Raw genomic sequence first — 20,886 nt, 5'->3', positions numbered from 1 at the left:
TACTGTCCACCCCTAGCTTTTAATGGGGGTCATCTTCCTACTCAACCTTCAGTGGGCTCTGAAACAAACATCTATGCTATCTCACTCCCTTTAATTTGTGTGATTATCATCTAAAGAGGTACAAGGCTTGAGACAAGATGGGTCCTTAGACACATCCTGGGAACACTTTGAAATTTTAATAGCAACAACTGCATCGTGTATGTGTAGCACTTAGTGATTTTAAAAGAAATTTCAGAAAAGGGAGACATTAGTTAGTTCTACAGAGTCCAGTCTGTGAGAATGGCTTAACTTTCCACCTTACTATTGTTGGCTGATAAATTTCTCCTTGCCCTTTTGCTATCACACTAATGTGGCATATTCTTGTAAAACACTAAGCCATTATTTTCCTCACATGGAAAGAACTAACAGAGTAAATGTCATTTTTGTGTGTGTGTGTGAATTCAAAAGACTTTTTAAAAGACACATTCAGAAGACTTTAGGAGATCTTGAAATAATGGTATTTTCATATCAAATATGTTTACTTAAATTAATAACTCAGATTAAGGAGATTGTTTACTTCCTAGTTTCCGTGTAGAATTTTTTTTAGGTTGACTGCATGTGCAACCTGTGTTGTTTTATGGATTCTTCTTTCTCCTGAAATATTTTTGACTATACAGAAAGGCGTAAAGAAAAGCATCACAAACACTCATGATTTCACCACCCAGGACTGATACTTGTAACGTTTTGTCATGAAAAAGATAATGTGGAGGAAGTTTGCTGTGCGATCCTGACTTTCCACATTGTGGCTCCGACAGTAAAACTGTGGGAAAGGACTCATTGTTAACTCACCAAGCTGATCTGCTCTGCTGAAGTACTATGCCTGCTGTGGGGACAGCTGAAGTGGCCAAACTCTCATGCAGTCTGTTTTCTCCAGCCTGTTGCCAACAGGCTCTGTGCTCTTTACTCAATCTCAACAGCCCACTTGAAAAATGAAGGCTCCAATATAAATGGATAGTGTAAATTACCATTCATGATTCCTGCTGGGGACATCACCAGCAATGATTTCATTCCTGAACAGGTGCAAATTTCTTAATTCCTTTGGAGAGGTTTTCCACTGCTATAATTATACAGGCTGTTTTCTAGCATGATGAGAAAAATATGCATTGATTCCTGTCCTATAATGCCAGTGAAGCAACCAAGACTATAAATATAATTTCCCCTCTAAGTAAGAAAACATGCACCAACTCCTTTTTTAAAGGTAGTGGGTTTATTTCTAAATTACTTTAAAGGATGAGTGTTTAAATGTTAACCTGGTGCTAGTTCTCTCAGGGAAAAAAATAGGAAGATGAACAGAGGAACATTCCTAGAAATGAGTGTGTGACCTCTGTGGTCCTTACAGTAAATTATATCAATTCTACATTGATCTTTGTGTGTTGTGCCCTATTAAGCTGATAGAACTTTTCCATTAAGTGGGCAGGTGGATTTCCTGTAGTACCCTGATTGCCTGAGGAGGTACATTGTTTTCTCATGTTTCCATTACAACATAGAGACCAAGAGGGAATCCTCTGTGGTCTTTTCACATAGGTTGTGAATCTTCAATCCGGAGGTTGTATTTGTGTCTGAGAGGTAAATATTAATAGCCTGTTGGCACCAGAGTAGGGATTTCCCTGTGCATGGGTGGATTAACCTTTCAAAATATGTTTCTACTTAAACCACTGAGTTACTGTTTGATTCAAAGAGTCATAAAGACAACCTCTCCACGTCCCTCTTTGACCCGGCAAGGACACTTGCCTAGGTCTGAGAGGGACTGGCAGTGTTTGGGGCTGGTAAGTAACATGACACGTTTGTGCCTTTGCTTTCATTTTGCTTACTTATCACAGTTGGCTGTAACTCAGTTTCTCTTTAAAGAGCCTGAAGTTTTCATATTAAAATGGCAAGTGTGATTGACAGTGAATTTGATAATATTAGCAATTAAGAAATGGTTTCATGTATTCCAGGTGGACAATAAGCTAGAACTTATAAAATGTAACAATGTGTGATGTTCTCCTTTAAAGTTTTTATAGCTTCTGCCAGTTAGTTAGCTCCTTGGTGCACGACAGATAAGTGAGCTTTTGAAATGACACGTTTAACTGTATGAATGTTATCCTGCTGACTTCATTATTTCTAACTATTCTGTAAATAATAACTAAATGGAGGTAGTCATATGAATAATTTTACTATGCTCGCCCTCTTAGCTTATCACGGGCTTCAGCAATGTGGGTGAAACAGTGACAAGTGCAAGGATGAGGCAGTGTGTGTCACGGTAGGGCCATCGTCCTCATGTGTTCATGGGACGATGTAACTATGTTCACGGGAGGTAGAAAAAGCTAGAAAAGAATGTGTTTTTGAATATAAAATCACTGGACTTGTATTTAAATAGTCACATTTTCCACAACTTCCTTAGGTTGTGGAATGGTCCAAGGCAGGCCATTTTAAAAGCCAGCAGTGGACAAAGGTGGACTCCAAGCCTCTGAGCAGTTATGATGTCTTCTTAAACTAGCAACATTCAGTTTCTAGCTGAGCCATAAAATTTCTGCTGTGAAGTGCTAAGGGCCTCCATTCTTCTTGGGAATCTCAGGCAATGCCCAGTTGCAGAAACCCAGAAAGCCATCTTTTAAGTGTCATAAAAGGCCTGTTCCCTCGGAGTGAGGCTGCACATGGCCTTGGTGTAATGTGCCACAAGTGAGTCTCTGTGGAATGGGTCTCGGTTAACAAAGTGTTTTCAGATATGCTCTCCTCAATTTTTTGAAGCTTTTTTTTTTTTTTAACTCAGAATTATAATGTATTGTTAAAGTCTGAAAATAAGGGAAAACATGCCCCCTCATTTTCTCCTTTCCTTTTCTCTCTCCCAACACCCCCCTCCCCTGCTCGGAGGCCCCCTGCTTGCTCCCACTCCCTCTCTCCACCTGGGTCTTCATCTTAATTAGTATGCCATCAGCTTCCAGTACAATGTTTCCATTGAAATTTGCAGCCACTATACAATTTCCCAGTTTTAATGAGATAAATGAGACATGACTGAGGAAGAAACAGAAGTTTTTAACAGGTGTCTAAGGGACTGAGCACTGGGTAGAAGAGACGGCTATCAGTCTCAAATGCCGAATCAGTCAAGGTCAAGGTCCCTGCTCCCTGACCATCCTCCTCCACTGAGATTAGGCCTCTTTATTTGGGGGGTGCGGTGGGGGATGGCACAAGGGCTGAGATGCTTACTAAGTTCTCTGTCAACTGAATACTTCCTGCTGAGGATAAAACCATAGGCCTCCTTTTAACTGTTATCTTTTAAAAAATGTTCTTTAATGCTTTATTCTTCAGCACATTAATGATCAATTTCTAAACTGTGCTTATTAAGATCAGATAATGAAGACCTCTCAGACAAAGCTGTTCCTCACAGTGGTTTTCCCATCTGTTGGGAGTTGTGACAGTTTGAATCTTTCAACTATTGTTTCCATGAAGGATGAAGGACTTAGAATAAAAGAAATGTACTTTCCACACATATGTCCTCAAGTCTTTAAGAAAGAGGCAAGAATAAAAAATGTCTCTCTACTGAAATTGTGCAGAGCATGAGTAAAAAATTAATTTTATTTGAAAATACTGCCAAGATTAAACATCCCCATGGTTTTAAAATAAAAACAACATATGGGTGAAAATTATTCTAGTGGCTGCAAAGCACAGCCTCAACAAACAGATCCCTTAATTGATCTAAGGATGTAAAAAACCTTGGATGACAGAGAACTAGTCACAGGGGGGCAGTGAGTACACAGTTAATAGATTTTGATGGTAAGTAATCAGTTAACTATTCTATGCTTTTGCTAATCTGGCATGTATAAATTCTGCAAGAAGAAACATATTAAGGAGTGTAATTCAAAAAATGTATTGGAAGGTAAATTACCCACTTCAATTTTAAATTACATCTTAAGTTATAAACATGGTGCAATGTTTATTCTGGTGTGAATAAATACTGCTAAACAGAATATGTTATGTCCATGTGACTCTAAGACAGATGGTGTACTTACAAGGGACATCACCAGTGTATTTTACAGTAGGTTGCCATATTCACTCTTTACCTTCATTTTAGAGAATACATTATCATTTTCCAACTGTTTGCTAGGAGAAGCTGTTTAAAAGTTTCTGGGAAGATAAATTAAATTATGAATATTAAAATAAGCAAAAAAATTGTTCAGCTTAAACAAGAACAAACTCTTCTCTTTTTAATTTTCCTCAGAGGGGACCATAAAATATCGGAATCATCGCAAAACAATCAAATGTGCTTTATAATTGAAAAAAATAAGTAGGAAGATTCTCGGCTTTGAAGCATTTAATGTAGACAAATTTAATCCTACCTAAATATGTGTCAAAAATAAGATGAATATCTAATTAGAGATTGTTTTAGTGCTTATTTAAAAACAAGAATATATATATATATATAAATATAATCGTAAACAATAACTTAAAGTAAGACTAAGGCAGAGACTATAAAATTAATCTGAGAGGATCTTGAATTTCATAAGTTAAAAGCAAAGGATGGATTTTGTATCTGAAATTCAGTGTCCAGGGTCAAGTTTCATCTCAAATTTTCATTATTAACAAAAAACATTTATTAAAATCCCAGGGCTGAGCTCAGTCATTATCAACTATTATTATAATCAAACATCCTTCATTTGAGTCATACTGAGAGAGTATAGTTATATATGTGTGTGTGTGTATGTATATATATATATATATATATATATATATATATATATACACATATATATGTATATATCTGGGAATAGCCACCTGATGTTAAAATTCCAAGGTAATTTCTATGTAGTAATTGCTTGATTTTAATAATAATTAGAATGCTATTATTATATATATATTATTTGTTATTTATTTCTTCTTCTTCTTCTTCTTCTTCTTCTTCTTCTTCTTCTTCTTCTTTTTCTTCTTCTTCTTTTCTTCTCATTATTACTTTGGAAGTATAGTCTCTGATATGGCTTCTATTGCTAGAATTTTGTTGTAAATTAGAATATACTCACCTGAAGCATAATCCCATAAAACAAGCAACGCATCCTTATTCTCACATTTTCATGATTATCAGCAAAACAGTCAACATCCACACTCAGATGCCATAAAAATCATTTTCTCTATAGGCTTTCCAGTGAGTTTTGAATGGTAAAGATTTCAATTCCACCGTATTTATTTAGAGCCTCCTACTCACCAGGCAACTCTGGGCAAATCTCATAGTGCACATGAACTGGAAGGGCTTTCAAATGCAATCTCTAATTTCATCTTTATGTTCTTCCCTTTGACGACAGAAAGTATTATCCTTATCACAGATGAGGCGATTGGGGCTCAGAGAGTTGAAATAATTTGCCAAAAGTCACAAGTTTCTTGAGAGTCAGAGACAGACTGGGGCCCACATCTTTTGACTCTTAATCCATTTATCTTTTCAGTACACACACATGTTAAGAAAGGTGAGTTTATAATTAGAGGAACCTCGAGGAAGTTCTTCAGTAGAAATCCAAGGTCCAAGAATAGCTCCCAGAGTAGAGCTACAGAAAGACCCAGAGCAAACCCATGCTTATCTGGATGCAGAATGAGCCAGCTTGCTGTGGTCAAGACCCCTCTTCAGGAGAAGAACTGGCCACGGGTCCTACTTCACTGAGCCTGTAAGACACTCATGTCACGAGCCATACTGTGCTGTACATACACCCTAGCGTCACGAGTTTCACAGCACCCACTTGTTGGAAGGACCTTTAGCCAATATATTGTCCAGTCTCCTCTCATTTCAGAGATGGGGAAAACACCTTCTCCAGGACTAGCAAGTTCAGTGACAGCCTTGGTAACAGAATCTTGGTCTCCTCACTCCTGGTTCAGGAACTTCTCTAACTTCAGTCTCCAGACGTCAGTTTTTCACGCAGAAACAGTGCAGGTGCCCTGATGTGGTTGAGCAACAGAGGACCTGTGGTGGCAGAGAATTTTACTTTATTGCTATAAAAGAAAAATACTTCTTAGAAGGAAATAGATGATAAAAGTCCCCTAATTTGACACCTTTCTCAGAAATATGAGATGGAAAAAGAAAAAAAAAAAACACAGCAGTTCTATTGGGTATTTCTCTCTTTTGGTTTAGCCAAACAATGTGTAGACAAAAATCTCTTTCTTATTCTCAATTTCCCTCGAGCCATTACAGTAAATGAGAGTGGTATGTAATTTTCCTCTTCTCCAGTTTCTTCCACACTGTGGTTAAAGGGCCTAAGTACCTGCTAGATATAGGAATTTTATTTTCTAGATGAAATAAATGAATGAAAACCAGGAACATATGCTTCATTTTTAAAAATCACATCGTATTCTTAAAAACCTTAAGCATTTGCCTAATTCTGCATAGAAATTCTCTGAAATAATTTAGTGGATTCTTAGATTTGTGCTTATAAATTTTGGTTGGTTTTACCATTACCTAATATACTTTATAGTCCCTGTTTCTAGGCTAAGTGAATTCCTTTCTTTCTTTTTCTTTCTTTTTTTTTGGCCATACAATGACTTTAATAGGGAGCTCTAGGAGTAAAGCTTCTTGAACGTGCAAACTGCTACGAAGAGTGACTTAGACCAAACTAAGGCATTATTGGAAAACCATAGTTAAGACTGTGTATTGCAAGTGTCACAGACCTATGTGAAGTGACTGCTGGCCTAACTACTACCCTTCAGCGTGTGTGAAGCATCTGGCCCATTGCAGGCGCTGCACGAGGTGATAGCAATCAGCTGTGAACTAAATAGATGTAAAATCACAAGCAGACAGACCAGTGAGAAGAACGGCCTTAAGCAAATAGTGGTGTACACAGCAGATCAGTGAAATTGCAATGGAGATCCGTGCTATAGAACGGCGGTACAGACCGTTGTAGGAGTCTACATTACAGAAATTGGTACAATATGAGAAGTCAGGAAAGATTTATTTTGAGGGGAAGGACAATCTAAGGAGAAGGAACGGCAGTTTCAAAGATCATAGCAGGAGGGAGAATAGCACCTTCAAGGCCGATGTGTGACAGAGAAGAGGCTGGAAGGCACTGCTGGCTCAGTGGGGGAAGAGGGGAGCATTTTGGGTTACTATAATGATTGGGATTGATGATTGTAAGCATCTCTCAAAACCAGAAGTGTTCCCACATGACGAAGAACACCACTTCCTATATCCAAGAGTGACCCATTTGAGACAAACAGAGCCTGCTAGCTATAATAAGGACGTTGGTCACTGTAGTGGAAAACCACAACTGGTGTTTTTATTGTGGGGGTGGAGAGAAGGGAGATGACAAGACATACATGTTTTTGAAAAGAACACTATGTCTACAGTGCAGAGACAAATGGAAGGGAGCCAAGACAGGAGAAGAGCCGAGTGGCGAGGACTCTTGCTCTAGTAGTCCAGGTGAAAGGCACGCTATTGTCCCTGGTTTAAAAGCACTAGAGAGAACTTATACAATGATTGGAGTTACTTCTTTCCAGCCAACATAATAGAATATTAAGCATAGAGAAAAGTTTGTTTGACCCTTTCGCTTCCCAATTTATTTTCCAGTTTTGTACAAGTCACTTCATTCTGCTTTAAGGAGAGCCAAACATGGAGCGTAATAGCACTGTGTCACCTTTCTGCCTGAAGCATTAACCTGAGAGTGATACTAGTCACCGTCTCCCATGCTGTCAGTCAATACCTGTCAGTGATAGTCACAGCGTTTTAGAATTCAAGGGACGTTTAGAAATAATCCAGTCAGGCCTTCATTCTTCAGAAGAGGACTGAACTCGAGTGAAAATAACTAATAATGCTTAAGATCACACAACTAGTTCATTAAGGAATTGGGACCAGAAGAATAAAATAAAAACAAAAAATCTTCTGGTTTTTTATCTAGTGAAATTTTTTCTTCCTGTTTCTTACTTACTAATAATAGAAGGATTTCGAAACTGTCATGCACTATTATATGCATATTAGCAACTTAAGTCATGCTTTGGAAGTTACAAAAAGCTATGAAAAATAAACTCTTGATAGTTGCTGAAAACAAATGGAACTTTTCTTTAAAAAAAAACCACTGTAGTTTGTCCAGTTTACTTTTTTAAATTGAATTTTAAAGGCTTTAGGTGGGTCATTCATTCACTTGTTCACCACAGGCCTTACCAACACCTGATGTCACCAATTTCTTTTAGCTTCTGACCCTGCAGGCACTTTCCTTCTCCTGACTAAAATATGGCTCATTTTCCAACCTCCACTTAACCCGTGCAGCAGGGACAAATCCTGCTGTCAATTTTCTCCCCACAACATGCAGACTGGCACTCGGGAGGCTTGCAGCCCAGGACAGTCCCTTATTCTGTCTCCAAAAGCAGAGTGGCATGTTTCCCAAGAGTCAGTCTTGTTTGTTACCCCAAACTATTGATGACAATCTTATTTTTTTTGGCCATTGCATGATTTAAATAAAATTGATATAAGCTGATGATATATAAGTACAATAAAGGTAGAAGAATTGTGGTTTCTATGCAAGCTAATTGGAATAACACAGGCGAGTTGCCATATTTAAATTGGATGTGGGTGAGGCAAATATAAAAGACTGGAAAAATATCATGAAGCTCTAAAAGAATTCTGTTTTCAGACAGCTTTGTAAATGTCTTAAAATTCAAATTCTCTTGTAAAGAAACTAAAACTAGGATTCCCAGAAGCCTCGGGGTGGGCCAGAAAGCCCATGTGGGACACCATCAGTAGATGCCCATGTGGAAAAGAGGGCTTGGCAACTGTGGTGAGCTTCTGTGTTTTCAGATACAACAAATTAGCCTAGTATTCAGGTATTATAATTCATGAATCTCAATTTTAACCAATTGTTTGATCAGCTGACTACTTGCTCATCTCTTATGTGATTATGCACAAGAAAGCTCTTTATGTGTTAGATACCGTAATACCGTTTCTAAAAAATATCAGTGTAAGTGCCATTATACATGTAAGTATATATGAATATGTTTTTCAGCATATTACCTTATAAAAATTTTATGGTTACATACAGATGCATGTAACCATAAAGGATGACAATTTTCACAATGGTTTAGTACTTACCTAAGACATTTCATCCTCACTGTATCAAACAGGGTTGACGTTGGCTTTTGAATTTCGTAAAGTAGATACTGACATGAAACAGAGTTTCTGGGTGAGTGCTATGAGTTCTAAATTGTATGTCCCAGAGGGAAGAGCATTTTATATAAAAAGCACTTGTCAGCTTCAGATATTTTGTCTTCAGCGAAGCTTTCATGCCTTCGATCGCACATGTATTTTGATATATTCCAATGCTGTGGCATAGCCTTCACCAACATGACAAACTTACAAATGGCAGAAGAATTCTTCGGCAGTTTTGAACATGACACTCTCAAGGTCTGTAAAACTATTTTTTCAGAGTTGACTATGACTAGTAACACATCCTCGCCCTTGAGCCTGACTTTAGAAATCCAAGTGTATGAAAAGCTGTCACCACGAATGGTGGGAAGCTCATAAAACTTGGTTTACTTCCAAAAGTAAGTTTATCCTCTAAAGTTGAGTTATTTTGGAACTGTGGACTGTGTAAACTTCTGCTTAAACAATCAAACAGCTTATGATCTTCACTGATGTACTGAAATTCATCCAAAAATCCAGGACAGCTCTTGGTTAAGTTAAACATAAAGCAACAGCTGCTTCTTGAGCAGTAAGAAACTTCTTAAAAAGAGGAGAAAGAGAAAGGGAGAAGAAGAGGAAGAAAGTAACAAAATGATGGAAACAGAAAAGTGTGTTGGCTTTCCGCTTAGAGGATGCTGTCAGCCAGTTAGGTACTCTAACGTCTGTAATCTTTGGTTCCCAGAAATTTTCTATGTGGTTTATACTAATCTTCCCCCAGGAAAATGAAATTATGAAATAATTTTAAGTAAAAATTTAAGCCCTTTTGATTTCAATTTTTTTACATACCTAAAAAAGGCAAAAATAAACAATATCTGAGCATTGGTGTATGGGGGGTTTTATATACGTATTACTTCTAAGACTCCTTTTGACTTGGAAATTGTATGATTCTAAGATTTCAAGTAAAGAAACCTCTTCAAGCTGTTGGCCATAGTAAGTCCGATTATCCTCAAATTCTTAATTGTCAATACCATTTAATTTTCATTTTAACATCTTTTCTGTCTACAATTAGGAATCATTCCTTCCTTCTTCTACTCTTAAAATAGTAGGTCCTTACTGTGAGCCAGGTACCATGCTGGGTCCCGGGGATGTGAGCATAAAGAACTCCTGGATTTGGGCCTCTAAGTCATCCTGTTTTCTCAACAGGATGATGACTCTTTGAAGGCAAACACCTATTTCTCTACTTGAACTCTTAGAATCACAGGTTTCAAAAGGAGCCTTAAAAGAAATATCCATACCAACCCCCCATACTCCAAGCTCTCCCAATGTGAGCTTCTCCCACCTACCATTACTCAAGACGGTGAAATGACCACAATTATTTACCTCCTCCCTCCTAAGACTCCATTTAAACAACACCCATGAGCAAGTATGGTATACTAACTACGTGCCAGGCACTACTGTACATATTTAACATATGTGACATAGAACATATGTGCCTCATTACAGCCCTAAAGAGGCAGGTGATATTATCCCCATCTTACCAAAGAGGCAACAGAAAAGTTCTCCTGATTTACCAAACTTTAACCTGATAAATTAGGTCTTTCCCAAATTATTCAAAAGTATGTGCCATATATTCTAGAAGTAATTTTGGAAGATCTCAGTATTTAATTCACAGTATCTTTGTAGGCAGAGAGTAGTTGTATTATAGTCACACTCGTATCAACGATGACAGTATATAAACTTTGTGTGTTCTGTCGACCACATACGTGAACATTTCTGGGTGAAATAATGGCTTCTTAGCTGACTCAGTAGGCTAGATGATAAATGCCACGAACACGACCGAGCTGTTGATTTTTACCCCAAATTAACAGAAATGGGAAGATAGCAGGCAGACATTATAGTCAAGCAGTAAAAGCTCAACTACTTATAAATTAAATACTTCAGGATGAAACATCTAAGAAATTCACCTTGAATGGGCACAGGTGGAGAAGGGTCAGGTACCCTATCTGCCCTTTATCTTTCTACTACTCAGTATTCAGATACACTTTGCTTTAATGAAAGTCCACGGTGTCCTCTGTCCATCTTGGTTGGTTCCATTTAGGATGTGTTTTAAGCATTTGGGATCTGTTTCAAATATTTAAAATGTTTAGCAAGATAAAAATGTTTGAATTGCGTTTTATAAGGAATTAGTGAACCACATTCAAAGGTGACTGCCGTGTGCTGCTGAGACTGGGAGTTCTGGCTCCAGCATCGTCGGGTTTGTTGTACTAGGGGCTTTGTCTATTTTCATGTCTCCACACTAGCCAATAAAAATGCAGGAAGCCCGTGCCTCCCATCCAGACTGATTTTGTGCTTTTGCTCAGTGAAAAACCATAGGAGACAGAACCTCAGGAGAATTCCTTTTCTTACCATTTAACGTCACCCTGACTTGTAATTAGGGAAGATAAAGTTAAGAGGCACCCAATGTTTCCTAAGTCTCCTGAGACTTCTGAAATTGTTCATTTCTCTAATATTCTCTTTAAAAAGGAAGGAAGGAAGGAAGGAAAGAAGGAAGGAAGGAAGGAAAGAAGGAAAGAAGTCACTGACATTGAGAAAAGTCCTGTGTCCTCAGTTGGTTTGATTTTATTTGCTTCCACTTCAAAGACAAGCCCTTTGATGGCTGAGTGTCTTTCTGATCGTCTTCATTACTGTTCTGTTGGAAAATATCTGTATTGGTAGAAACAGATAAACTATTGGAAATTATAATTATGCCCGGGATATTGACTTTTCTGATTATCATCTGTTGATATTTTGTCTTCCTGGATAGAATAAGAACAAGTGTAAAATTCCAGCCTATGAAAGGACATTCAGAAAGGAAATGTAATGCTCGGTGAACTTTAGGGCAACACTTGTCTATTTGCAGTGTCTCAGCGGGATTATCTGTGAATCTTACTCTATAAAATTTTAAGTCTGGAAATTTCTCTTTTCACGTGCTATTTTGGAGGTTGTTTACCACCAGTGTTCAAATAATACAATGTCATTTCCCAAGAAATGTATTTTTATGAGATTTCATTTACAATGTAATGATTTTATATATTACTTTAAAAAATATTTGAATATTAAAATTAGAACTCGCCTCGTTTCAAACTTGGAATTTGCTCTGTGTAATGTTCAGTTATGAAATAATAATAGCAAACCATGGGCTGGCAGTTAAATGGCTTGACATCAAACCCTCAATCGGCTAATAATTGGCCAAATCACTTGTCCTCTTTGGGCTTCTGTTTCCTCTCTGGTAAAATGATGGTGCCATAATTCTCAGAGTATTCTTTAAGATCTCAAAATTCTATGATTCTGTGACACTCCGGGACTCTATGTGTGTCCGTTCAGGTCTGCTGGGAAATCAGCATTCTTTAAAAAGTAATTTTAGGAACAATGAAACCATCAGAGACTTTTTTTTTAAAGCTTACTATACATTTATTTGAGTTAGTTAATTGAATTTTATACACCTCATTTTCTAAAAACTACAGTATGGGCACTTATTGCAAGTCACTCTCTGTCAGGTGGCACCTTACCCTGCCTTCCTCTTCGATGCATTTGCAGAACTGGGTAATACTTCCAGAGTGCCATGTGTAGAAACTCGGCTCTTCTATAATTTTCCCGAGTAAAATGAGAGCTGTAGTAGTTGGTGGTCCAGTTCCTACAACAGTCCTGAAAAGCGTTTGCTTTCATCTAGTAACTGGCTACCATGGTGGTAACAGATGACTTTTAAACAGCTGTCACAAGCGGAAAACAAAACAAAATTAAAAAGCTACCCTCCCACACTATATACAGAAATCTTGCCAATAGCTGAAGCAAATCCTTCTGGGAGCATTTTAACAAGCAAACTTTTTTTATTTTTTATTTTTTTTTTTATTGTTGTTACAATTCAATAGAAACTCATAAAAATCAGACAAGCTAGCTTCATGTTTCCCACAGACCTGAAGTGCCTAAATTTTCTAACGGGATCATAGCAATTAGTGGTTTCCAGATACATTTAAAATGTGTTAAGTGCCTGCAGGAATTGGCTTTTAAAACATACACGGGTCCTCAAATGCTTCAATCTACTATAAGCCCCATGAGGTACTATGATGTCTCTGTAATATCTGACCATAATTTGGTGCTTATGTTGCAATTAATATTAAATAGAAAAAAAGTGGGAAATGAAAAAATTCTGTCCAACAGTTGTTTTTGTTTTAAATGGTCACATTACATTCACTTGTTATCTTGGGACTCATGGAAATAATCACTAACTCCTATTGGACACAAAGTAGGAATGAAAGCTCCAGGTGTCCTGGAGAACCCATTCCTGGACTCTGGCTAATTGAATTGCAAACATCTCAGTCTGACAACATTAACAGTTTATGACTTGTGTGTTAGAATGTCCCCCTTTCTTTCCCTCACTCCTGGACAATTTCTCCCTGTCACGAGACGCTTCCTAAATTGAAAGACTGAGTCTCTATGTTTACACCCAGGGTTTTACTTTTGGTTGAAACTAGGCAGAAGGCAAGTTTATGATCTATCTTTTCATAACCGGCAAGTGCTGAAAACAAGACATGAGAATAAAAACATGGCTCTTGACGAAAATGCATTGAACAGGTGGTTTTCTCTTCCAGTGACTGACATAATTATCTTCCCTGGAGACATATCCAAGCCTCATGTCCTTTATATTTTTTTCTTTTAGATTCCACGTGAATGACTCATAAACAAACGAGAAAACACGAAAAGAAACTGGTAATGTTCACCAACCAGCCTGAAGACTCTGAAAGGTAATAACGATGTTTTATTTAGAGGACGTAGGCCTCTAATAGTAATTCGAGTGCTTCTGCTTTCAGACAAAGATGATGAGTCTGTTGAGAGTAGACGAGAACGTGTCTGATAGAACCATACAGAAAGATAAGAAAAAGACACTGGCTAACAGCATGATTGTTGGAACACATTTTCTTTCATTACTGTCATTGCTATTGCTAGTTGAACAATTTTTCACTGCCATCCAAGGGGCAAGGATTATGGTGGGTTATGAAGGTTATTTGATTTTTAAAGTATTTGGTAAGTTTCCCTTGACAAATTTGGCCCTTAAGATAATTTATCTTGAATAGCACAGATTTTCTCCTAGGAAATAACTCTATTTCATTAATAAGGTGAAGAGGTAGCTATATCTTCTCTCCTGACTTACTTACTCCTTAGCTCAGGTATAGGGTGAGAAATACACTAAGAACTATAAGGACTGTGAGCTCCCAAGTCCTCCGTTCTCTGGCCTTCCCTCCTTCTCTCCTTATCAAAAAATCCCTTCCTTGGCCACTTTCCATATTCTATCAGCCTTTTATGGCTTTTTCTCAAGCCTCGCTCTATTCATTGACCCATATAGTTATTTCTTTGACTTATTTGTCACCTGTTATGTGCAAGCTGCTTACGGAACATGAATCCAGTATGTCCTAGCTGCTTGCAGTTGAGAAGTGACACACACGCACACACCTAAGTATAATATATGTTGAATGATTTCCCTCATCAAAGAGCTACTGAAGAAGGTGAAACTCTGAGCTATGAGCATAAAGACAAGCATGAAGAAGGAGTCATTTGATTTAATTTCTGGCAATGAAGCGGGGAGGACATGGAAAAAACAGAAGGAAAGAGTATTCTAGGCTGAAGGCAGAGGGTGTACAAAAATGTCAAGCTAGGAAAGGTGAGGACTCGTGGTGGGACCAGTGAGCCATCCAGCTTGGCCTCCACATCTGGCATGTACTATGAACACATCTTGAGTGAGAGACGAAGTAGCTGAGAACTTATTCGATAGGCCAATGTTCTCTGTCTAAGACAAAACTTCTTTTAGGCAAATGATAATTTAAAGAAAATAAGACTCAGGTTCTTAAGTCAGTGTTTCTCAAACTAGGGTTCTCCTAACCTGTGGGTCTGGAAACATGTTCTCAGGGTTCTTGATCTGTCAAAATCTTCATTAAAAGGGGCCTATCTGTACTTCTAAACATGAGAATCGTGACTGGGCACAAGGGCAGCCACTGAGACCTGTGAACAAGGTCTGACAATAGGCTCAGTGGGAAACAGTGTTTTCCTGAGAAGGAGGAAGACTAGAAGTTTGGATAAACATAGAGACGCTGATTTCTCCCATGCCTCCCAACCAGTGACAGTCAGTATCTATAACATGCATTTTAGTCTTTAGTTATATAAATTTAGCATTTTATTGTGCATTTATTTTTTATGATTCCATAATTGTGCTGTGTGTGTAAGTCTTGTCTCTCTGATAAGATTTTATCTACGTCAAGGGAAAGAACTCAGCACACAACATATAACCCACTTTAACGGTAGGTTTACAATAAGAATTGGTGTATTCCATATACATTTTCATAAAATGTAAGTAATATATAGATTGGCATCACAGGAGTAGTCTGAAGACTAGCTGACTCTGTTGGCAACCTCTAAGATACTATGGATGTGACAGCAGAAGCATAGAACACAACATATGATGTTGAGTAATTTCTAGGAAAGATGATACCTCATTCTCAGAGGTCCATATTGGGCAAATATATGCAGTTTAAAAAAGAAACAATGAAAGGGGAGAGAGGAAGGAAAGAAGAGGAGGGAGGAAGGAAGGCAAACCCTGTTTCTGTGTTTTGAAGATCCGTATATCCTTAGCTTTTCTGCAAAGAGGTAGAGGTCCCCCTCACTCCCACCCCTTCTACGCATACCATTTTTGTCCCATGTGGAGAACTATAAGGACTGTGAGCTCCCAAGTCCTCCGCTCTCTGGCCTTCCCTCCTCAGCAACGCATGTTCGTGTTTAGGTTCTCTCCTTTTACCAATGATGACAATTACACAGAATTTAGTGCTTATTTTTCCCATAGTAGTAAAATTGTTGTATTTCTGAGAGAAAGAAAGAAAGAAAGGTAGGTCCTTTGACAGTAATTTAAAATGCTCAGGAGATGGTTTTCAGGATAACCTTTAAGGTGTATGTAACATGGGGTCCAGAAAGATAGTGGATAGAGAGATACTGCAGTTCATGTCTTTGTCCCAAAGGGGGTGAGAAAGAAAGAAGAAGGAAGTGAGAGGCAACCGGGCAGGAACAAGAGAGTGAGTGTTGTCACCCCTCTTTCTCTCTTGACCGCGATCCCTTTTAATTTAGGTTCTGCAGGGATGAAAATCGATTGCCATCACTAGCAGATTTATATATTGGTATTATGGCTGTCATTGCAAGATTCTTTTCAAAGTAAGAGTAAAGCAAACAACATTGATTCTGTGGGGCATTATCAAAGTAAATATGGTATTTTTGTGGCTTTCATATTCCCCTTTAACAGGATCACACAGCATATTGTTTTAAAAGCAGCCCCACTCCACATATTATGATCTGGGGTCGTCCTTGTCTAGAAGTACTCTTCTACTGCCAGCTCTCATTTTAATTTTTTTAAAGCACATGTCTCCCTGCCCTAACATTTTAAGAAATGTAAGCATTTTTCAGAAATGAATTATGTGTTCAGAAAGTTATAATGATAACCTAGCAAGGAAAACTATTATGATTTATTAGAGCCTCAAGTAGAGGGAATCTCAAAAGAATCAAATTTATGTTAAATTCTCATGCAGTGCCCCTTTTCCCTGGCATTGAACTCATGCACGTTAACATGCGTTCAACTTGTGTACTGAACACGGTCACTACAATCTTCATTACTCTTTGTCTTCTGGGAACAGTGTACTGGTTGCAATGCACCTAAGGAGCTCCCGTGTCTTTCCCCATATTCAAAGTATTCAAATGTCTTTATACAAAACATTGGTGTACTTTAAGAAAATTAAACAATAGTTTTTTTCGTTTGTTTTTTTTCCCCATGTGAATACCACAGTCTCCTCCAGATGCAGTATTTGGCAGCCAAACAGCTGCTGGCTATTAAATGTCCAGTAAAGCTCCTTTTTCTTTTTGCTCATAAAGGGGTGAGAAGTATAGGGATGTTTATGGGGTGACAGGCAGATGTTTTCGTTGAAGGAGACTATGTATGTGGTAAGCAAAAGCTAAAATGATCTCTTTTATGATATAATCAGCATTTGTACAATTTTTTTGCCTACATTATTTTTAACCTCCTTCTTACCTGACTCTAAACGAAACTATTCTGGAAAGCCAGGAGAAAATCCATTTACGTAGTTGATGTCCACACTGCAAAGCAGTTAATGGTACCATCTACTGCCTCAGACAGATTGTTTTCTGTCCATTCATATCGTTTTGTTGGGTAGAAGAGAAATTGATTTTTAAGTACTAAATAAGGGTTTTTAATGACTCACAGAACATCATAAATCATAATGTTTTTCTCATAAGTTTTACTAACTCTTAGTCATGCTTTAAATAGTTTCGATATTAAAGGTCACAAAACAAATTTGTCAGTTTTTCAGAAATTACAGTTCTTCAAACTAATAAACATCAAAATCATGTTGAGTTTGTGAACAATAGTCTAATTAAGTCTCTTTTTTTTTCAAAGAAAGTAGCATCTCAACCATGTGTCTATGTGTAATATATTAAACACAATTAACTTTTAGTGGATGGATAAATTCATAGAACTTTAAGACAAGGGGCTCTTTGCAGCCAGACTCTCTAAAGCACATTTCAGAAAAGCCTCTTCTATGCATACCACGCCCCTGGGAAGGACACAGACTTTCCATCGACCGAGGTCTAGCTCATATTCAATGCCCCAGAAAGTATCTGTAGTACCCCTTCGTCCTGTCTGTTTTCCAGACTTTATGCTTACTTTAACCCTTTGTTCGATTCAATACAACAATCACTTGTAAAGCTCCTACTATGTGCTAGAAAGTGTTTGGGGAGATCCTGTTGGAAAGGATACCAAATTAGAATTCTGCAAACCATCTCCTCATCCCTTTTCTGGGAAGGGCTGGTCCTGCCTCTCTCAGCATGAAATCTGTGTACTGCAGATGGGATCTGACAGCTTTAACGTGAACTGGGGAGCATGGAGCTTGCTTGGAGGCCCACAGGAGGCCCCAGGGGGACCAGACACCCTGTGGCCAGCTGAGTGACTTGCTGTTTTTGCAGAAGTCTTCAGATCAAGCTAAAGGCATCTCCTCCAACCTGGTAATTAAATACCACGCTGAGCCTTCTGAAGCAGTCATTCATTTTCAGTGGCTCACACTCCACATGGTTCAAAGCCAATTAACATGATGGAAGATGTCGCATTAGCAAAATTCGGTTTTCACGGTAATTTAGAAATAAGAAAATTGTGACTCTTCATGCTGCTCTGACAGGAAATCATATAAATATACTAAGTGAGGAAATTATGGGGTACAAAATGAAGGGACTCAAGTTTGGAAACTTCAATTTGTTTTGGTTTGGCTCTTTCTCTTTCATGCCTTCATATAAACTGAAAATTTTAATTTTGTGCCCTCAGTGAATTGGTTTTCTCATCTCTGATAAATTTCTGCTTTGAACACTATGTATGTCTGTGTGCAAATACAAGTTTACTTTAGAGAGAAGGCAGGTTATGTTCAGAATTTGTTTGAAATACATTTTTCCCCTCACTTTCAGTCATTTTATTATTTGCTAATTTTTATATTGACACAGCACTCTAGCCGCCACTTCATATTTCGAATATACTGCTCTGTTAGATAGAATTATAATTACTTACCTCACACATGGTCTCACTTTCTGAAGCAACTGGACTAGGGAACCATTTCTCTCTCACATTCAGGGAATGGTTCTTCTCCAGAGACAGCTGCTCTCCAAACGCAGTGCCTTTCATCTTACTAACCATGTAGGTTCCATTATTCTCTTTATATTACCAGATTGGTGTTTTCAATTGTTGGAGAAAATACCAGCACATTAAAAAGCAAAATAAAATTTAAGATTCAATGCATTTGGGTGGGTGATTTGCCTTTTTCAAAATTTTTGTTTTACTCTGCACTACCTTACACTTGACTTTAGAATACAAACACGAAGGGAAATGTAAATAATAGCAACAAAACTCAGATACCCTGGACTGTCATTATTAGGAATACTGACTGTGACTCTTGGGGCGCTGTTATCCACAATCATACTTACATTTGTTTACTATTTTACACAGCTTGGAAAGTTTTTTTCACATTTGTATCTAAATTTAGAGTAGGTTCCAAGCTACACAGAAAAGTAAACTTCTGTATGTGGTTCTTGGTTACTTCCAATTTCTCCTGTGTCTTATCTGCTGAATGGTTAGGTGCTCTTTATAGTAAAAGAGCTGATCACAGAGGGTAGCACGTGGTAAGTACTCTGAAAAAGTTTGCTGAGTGAGTGGTAAGTGGAGACTAATTTTGCCTGTAAGGCTGCTCTACTCCTATGCAGAGCACAACACTTCTTGATTAATACACATTAGCTGCCACCATGCCACCTTCCTATCCTCCTTGTCTTTCTTTCTCTTTCTTTTTGAAAGTAGTTTTTCTTTTCTAATTATAACATTAAAACATGAGTTATAAATCAGTTCTTTCTGTGTGTGGCAACTGTAAGAGGTGCTAAATTTATGCAAAGGCTTTAGTGTATGCAAACTACAGCCAAAAAGAAAGGAAACTCACATTTAATCCCACCATCCCAAATAACTACTGGTAGACTTTTCAAATCTCTCTCTACCTCTTTATTTTTCTCTTTAAATATAGGACCATAAGGTGAAGGTTGTTTTTGAAACTTTTTTGTAAGTGTATCATAAATATTTTCCCAAGTAAATATTTATCTCTCTCGTACCCAGGTATACAGTTGTATCAATATTTATTTAACTGATTCCCTGTTTGAGACATTTAGGTTGAATTCACTCTTTTACTATTAGGAACAATGGTACAACAAACAAACTTGTATTTAAGCCTTTGTGCATATTCACTTTTGTTTTTTTAGGATAAATTCCTAAAAGTGCAATTGCTGAGTGAAAACATAGAAAACTGAAGGCTTTGGATAGGTACTTCACAGTGCTCTCACACAAAGTAAGACCAGTTTGCTCATCTCTCTTTTGTGTGTGTGTGTGTGTGTGTGTGTGTGTGTGTGTGTGTGTGTGATGCTCTCAGCCTCTGATAATTGGCTAGATCCATCAGTGCGTTATTATTCTTATAAAATAACAGCATTCTACCATTTCTTCTTTATTACGTGGAATACTTCTATAAAAAGAAATTACCTCCCAAACTATATGGCTATCCTACACAGGAAAGGCAGTATAAATACTCACTTCTTTCATGTACCCATTTCTGAAATAATGAGGACTTTTCTTTCTGGGGGAGACTACATTAATGTTCATCTTCACTAGATTCCCACGCTTCTGTTCTCTTTTCAACCTTGTCATCACTAGACCTGCTCTGCCATGCTTTCCAAAGCTAGCTCTGCTGCCTTGGGATTGAAATGTGTAGTAGTAGTATTATCTGTCTCTTATTGCTACAGACTGAATTACGTCCCCCCCAGACTCTTATGTTGAAGCCCTAACCAATGTGACATTTGGAGATGGGCCTTAAGGAGATAATTAGGATTAAATGAGGTCATCAGAGGAGGGGAAGATACAATAGGATTAGTGCCCCTTTAAGAAGAGACACCAGAGAATTGGCTCCAGGGCTCCCTTCCTGAACACGCCAAACAGAAGAGGTAACATGAGTACACAGCAAGATGTCACAATCTGAAAGCCAAGAAAGAGGCCTCAGAATGAAACTGAGTTTGCCAGCACCTTGATCTTGGACTTCCAGCCTCTATAACTGTGAGAAATACATTTCTGTGTTTAAGCCCCCAGTCTGTGGCATTTTTGTCATGGGAGCTTAAGCAGCCTAAGACACTTA

The 20,886-nt window shown here is 37.9% G+C and overlaps 1 protein-coding gene across 9 annotated transcripts in view; it reads left to right on the top strand.

Moving 5' to 3' along the window:
* Positions 1-1,715: 1,715 nt before the first annotated feature.
* The window catches only part of TNIP3 (TNFAIP3 interacting protein 3), a 114,064-nt gene continuing 94,893 nt past the window's right edge, over positions 1,716-20,886 (top strand). For 7 of the 9 annotated variants that reach the window (XM_081075715.1, XM_081075711.1, XM_081075705.1 and 4 more), the window contains exons 1-2: positions 1,716-1,805; positions 13,797-13,881. In XM_081075715.1, the coding sequence (XP_080931841.1) occupies positions 13,808-13,881 (74 nt within the window). In that variant the 5' untranslated portion in view covers positions 1,716-1,805; positions 13,797-13,807. Of the gene's footprint in view, positions 1,806-13,796; positions 13,882-19,966; positions 20,053-20,886 lie in introns of all 9 variants that reach the window. The other 2 variants (XM_081075709.1, XM_081075706.1) reach the window with 1 other exon arrangement.

Source organism: Rhinolophus hipposideros (assembly GCF_964194185.1).
Source record: "Rhinolophus hipposideros genome assembly, chromosome: 16".
NCBI classification, from domain to species: Eukaryota; Metazoa; Chordata; class Mammalia; order Chiroptera; family Rhinolophidae; genus Rhinolophus; species Rhinolophus hipposideros.
Note: the sequence above shows the minus strand (reverse complement) of the source record. Positions and strands in the feature narration are given on the sequence as shown.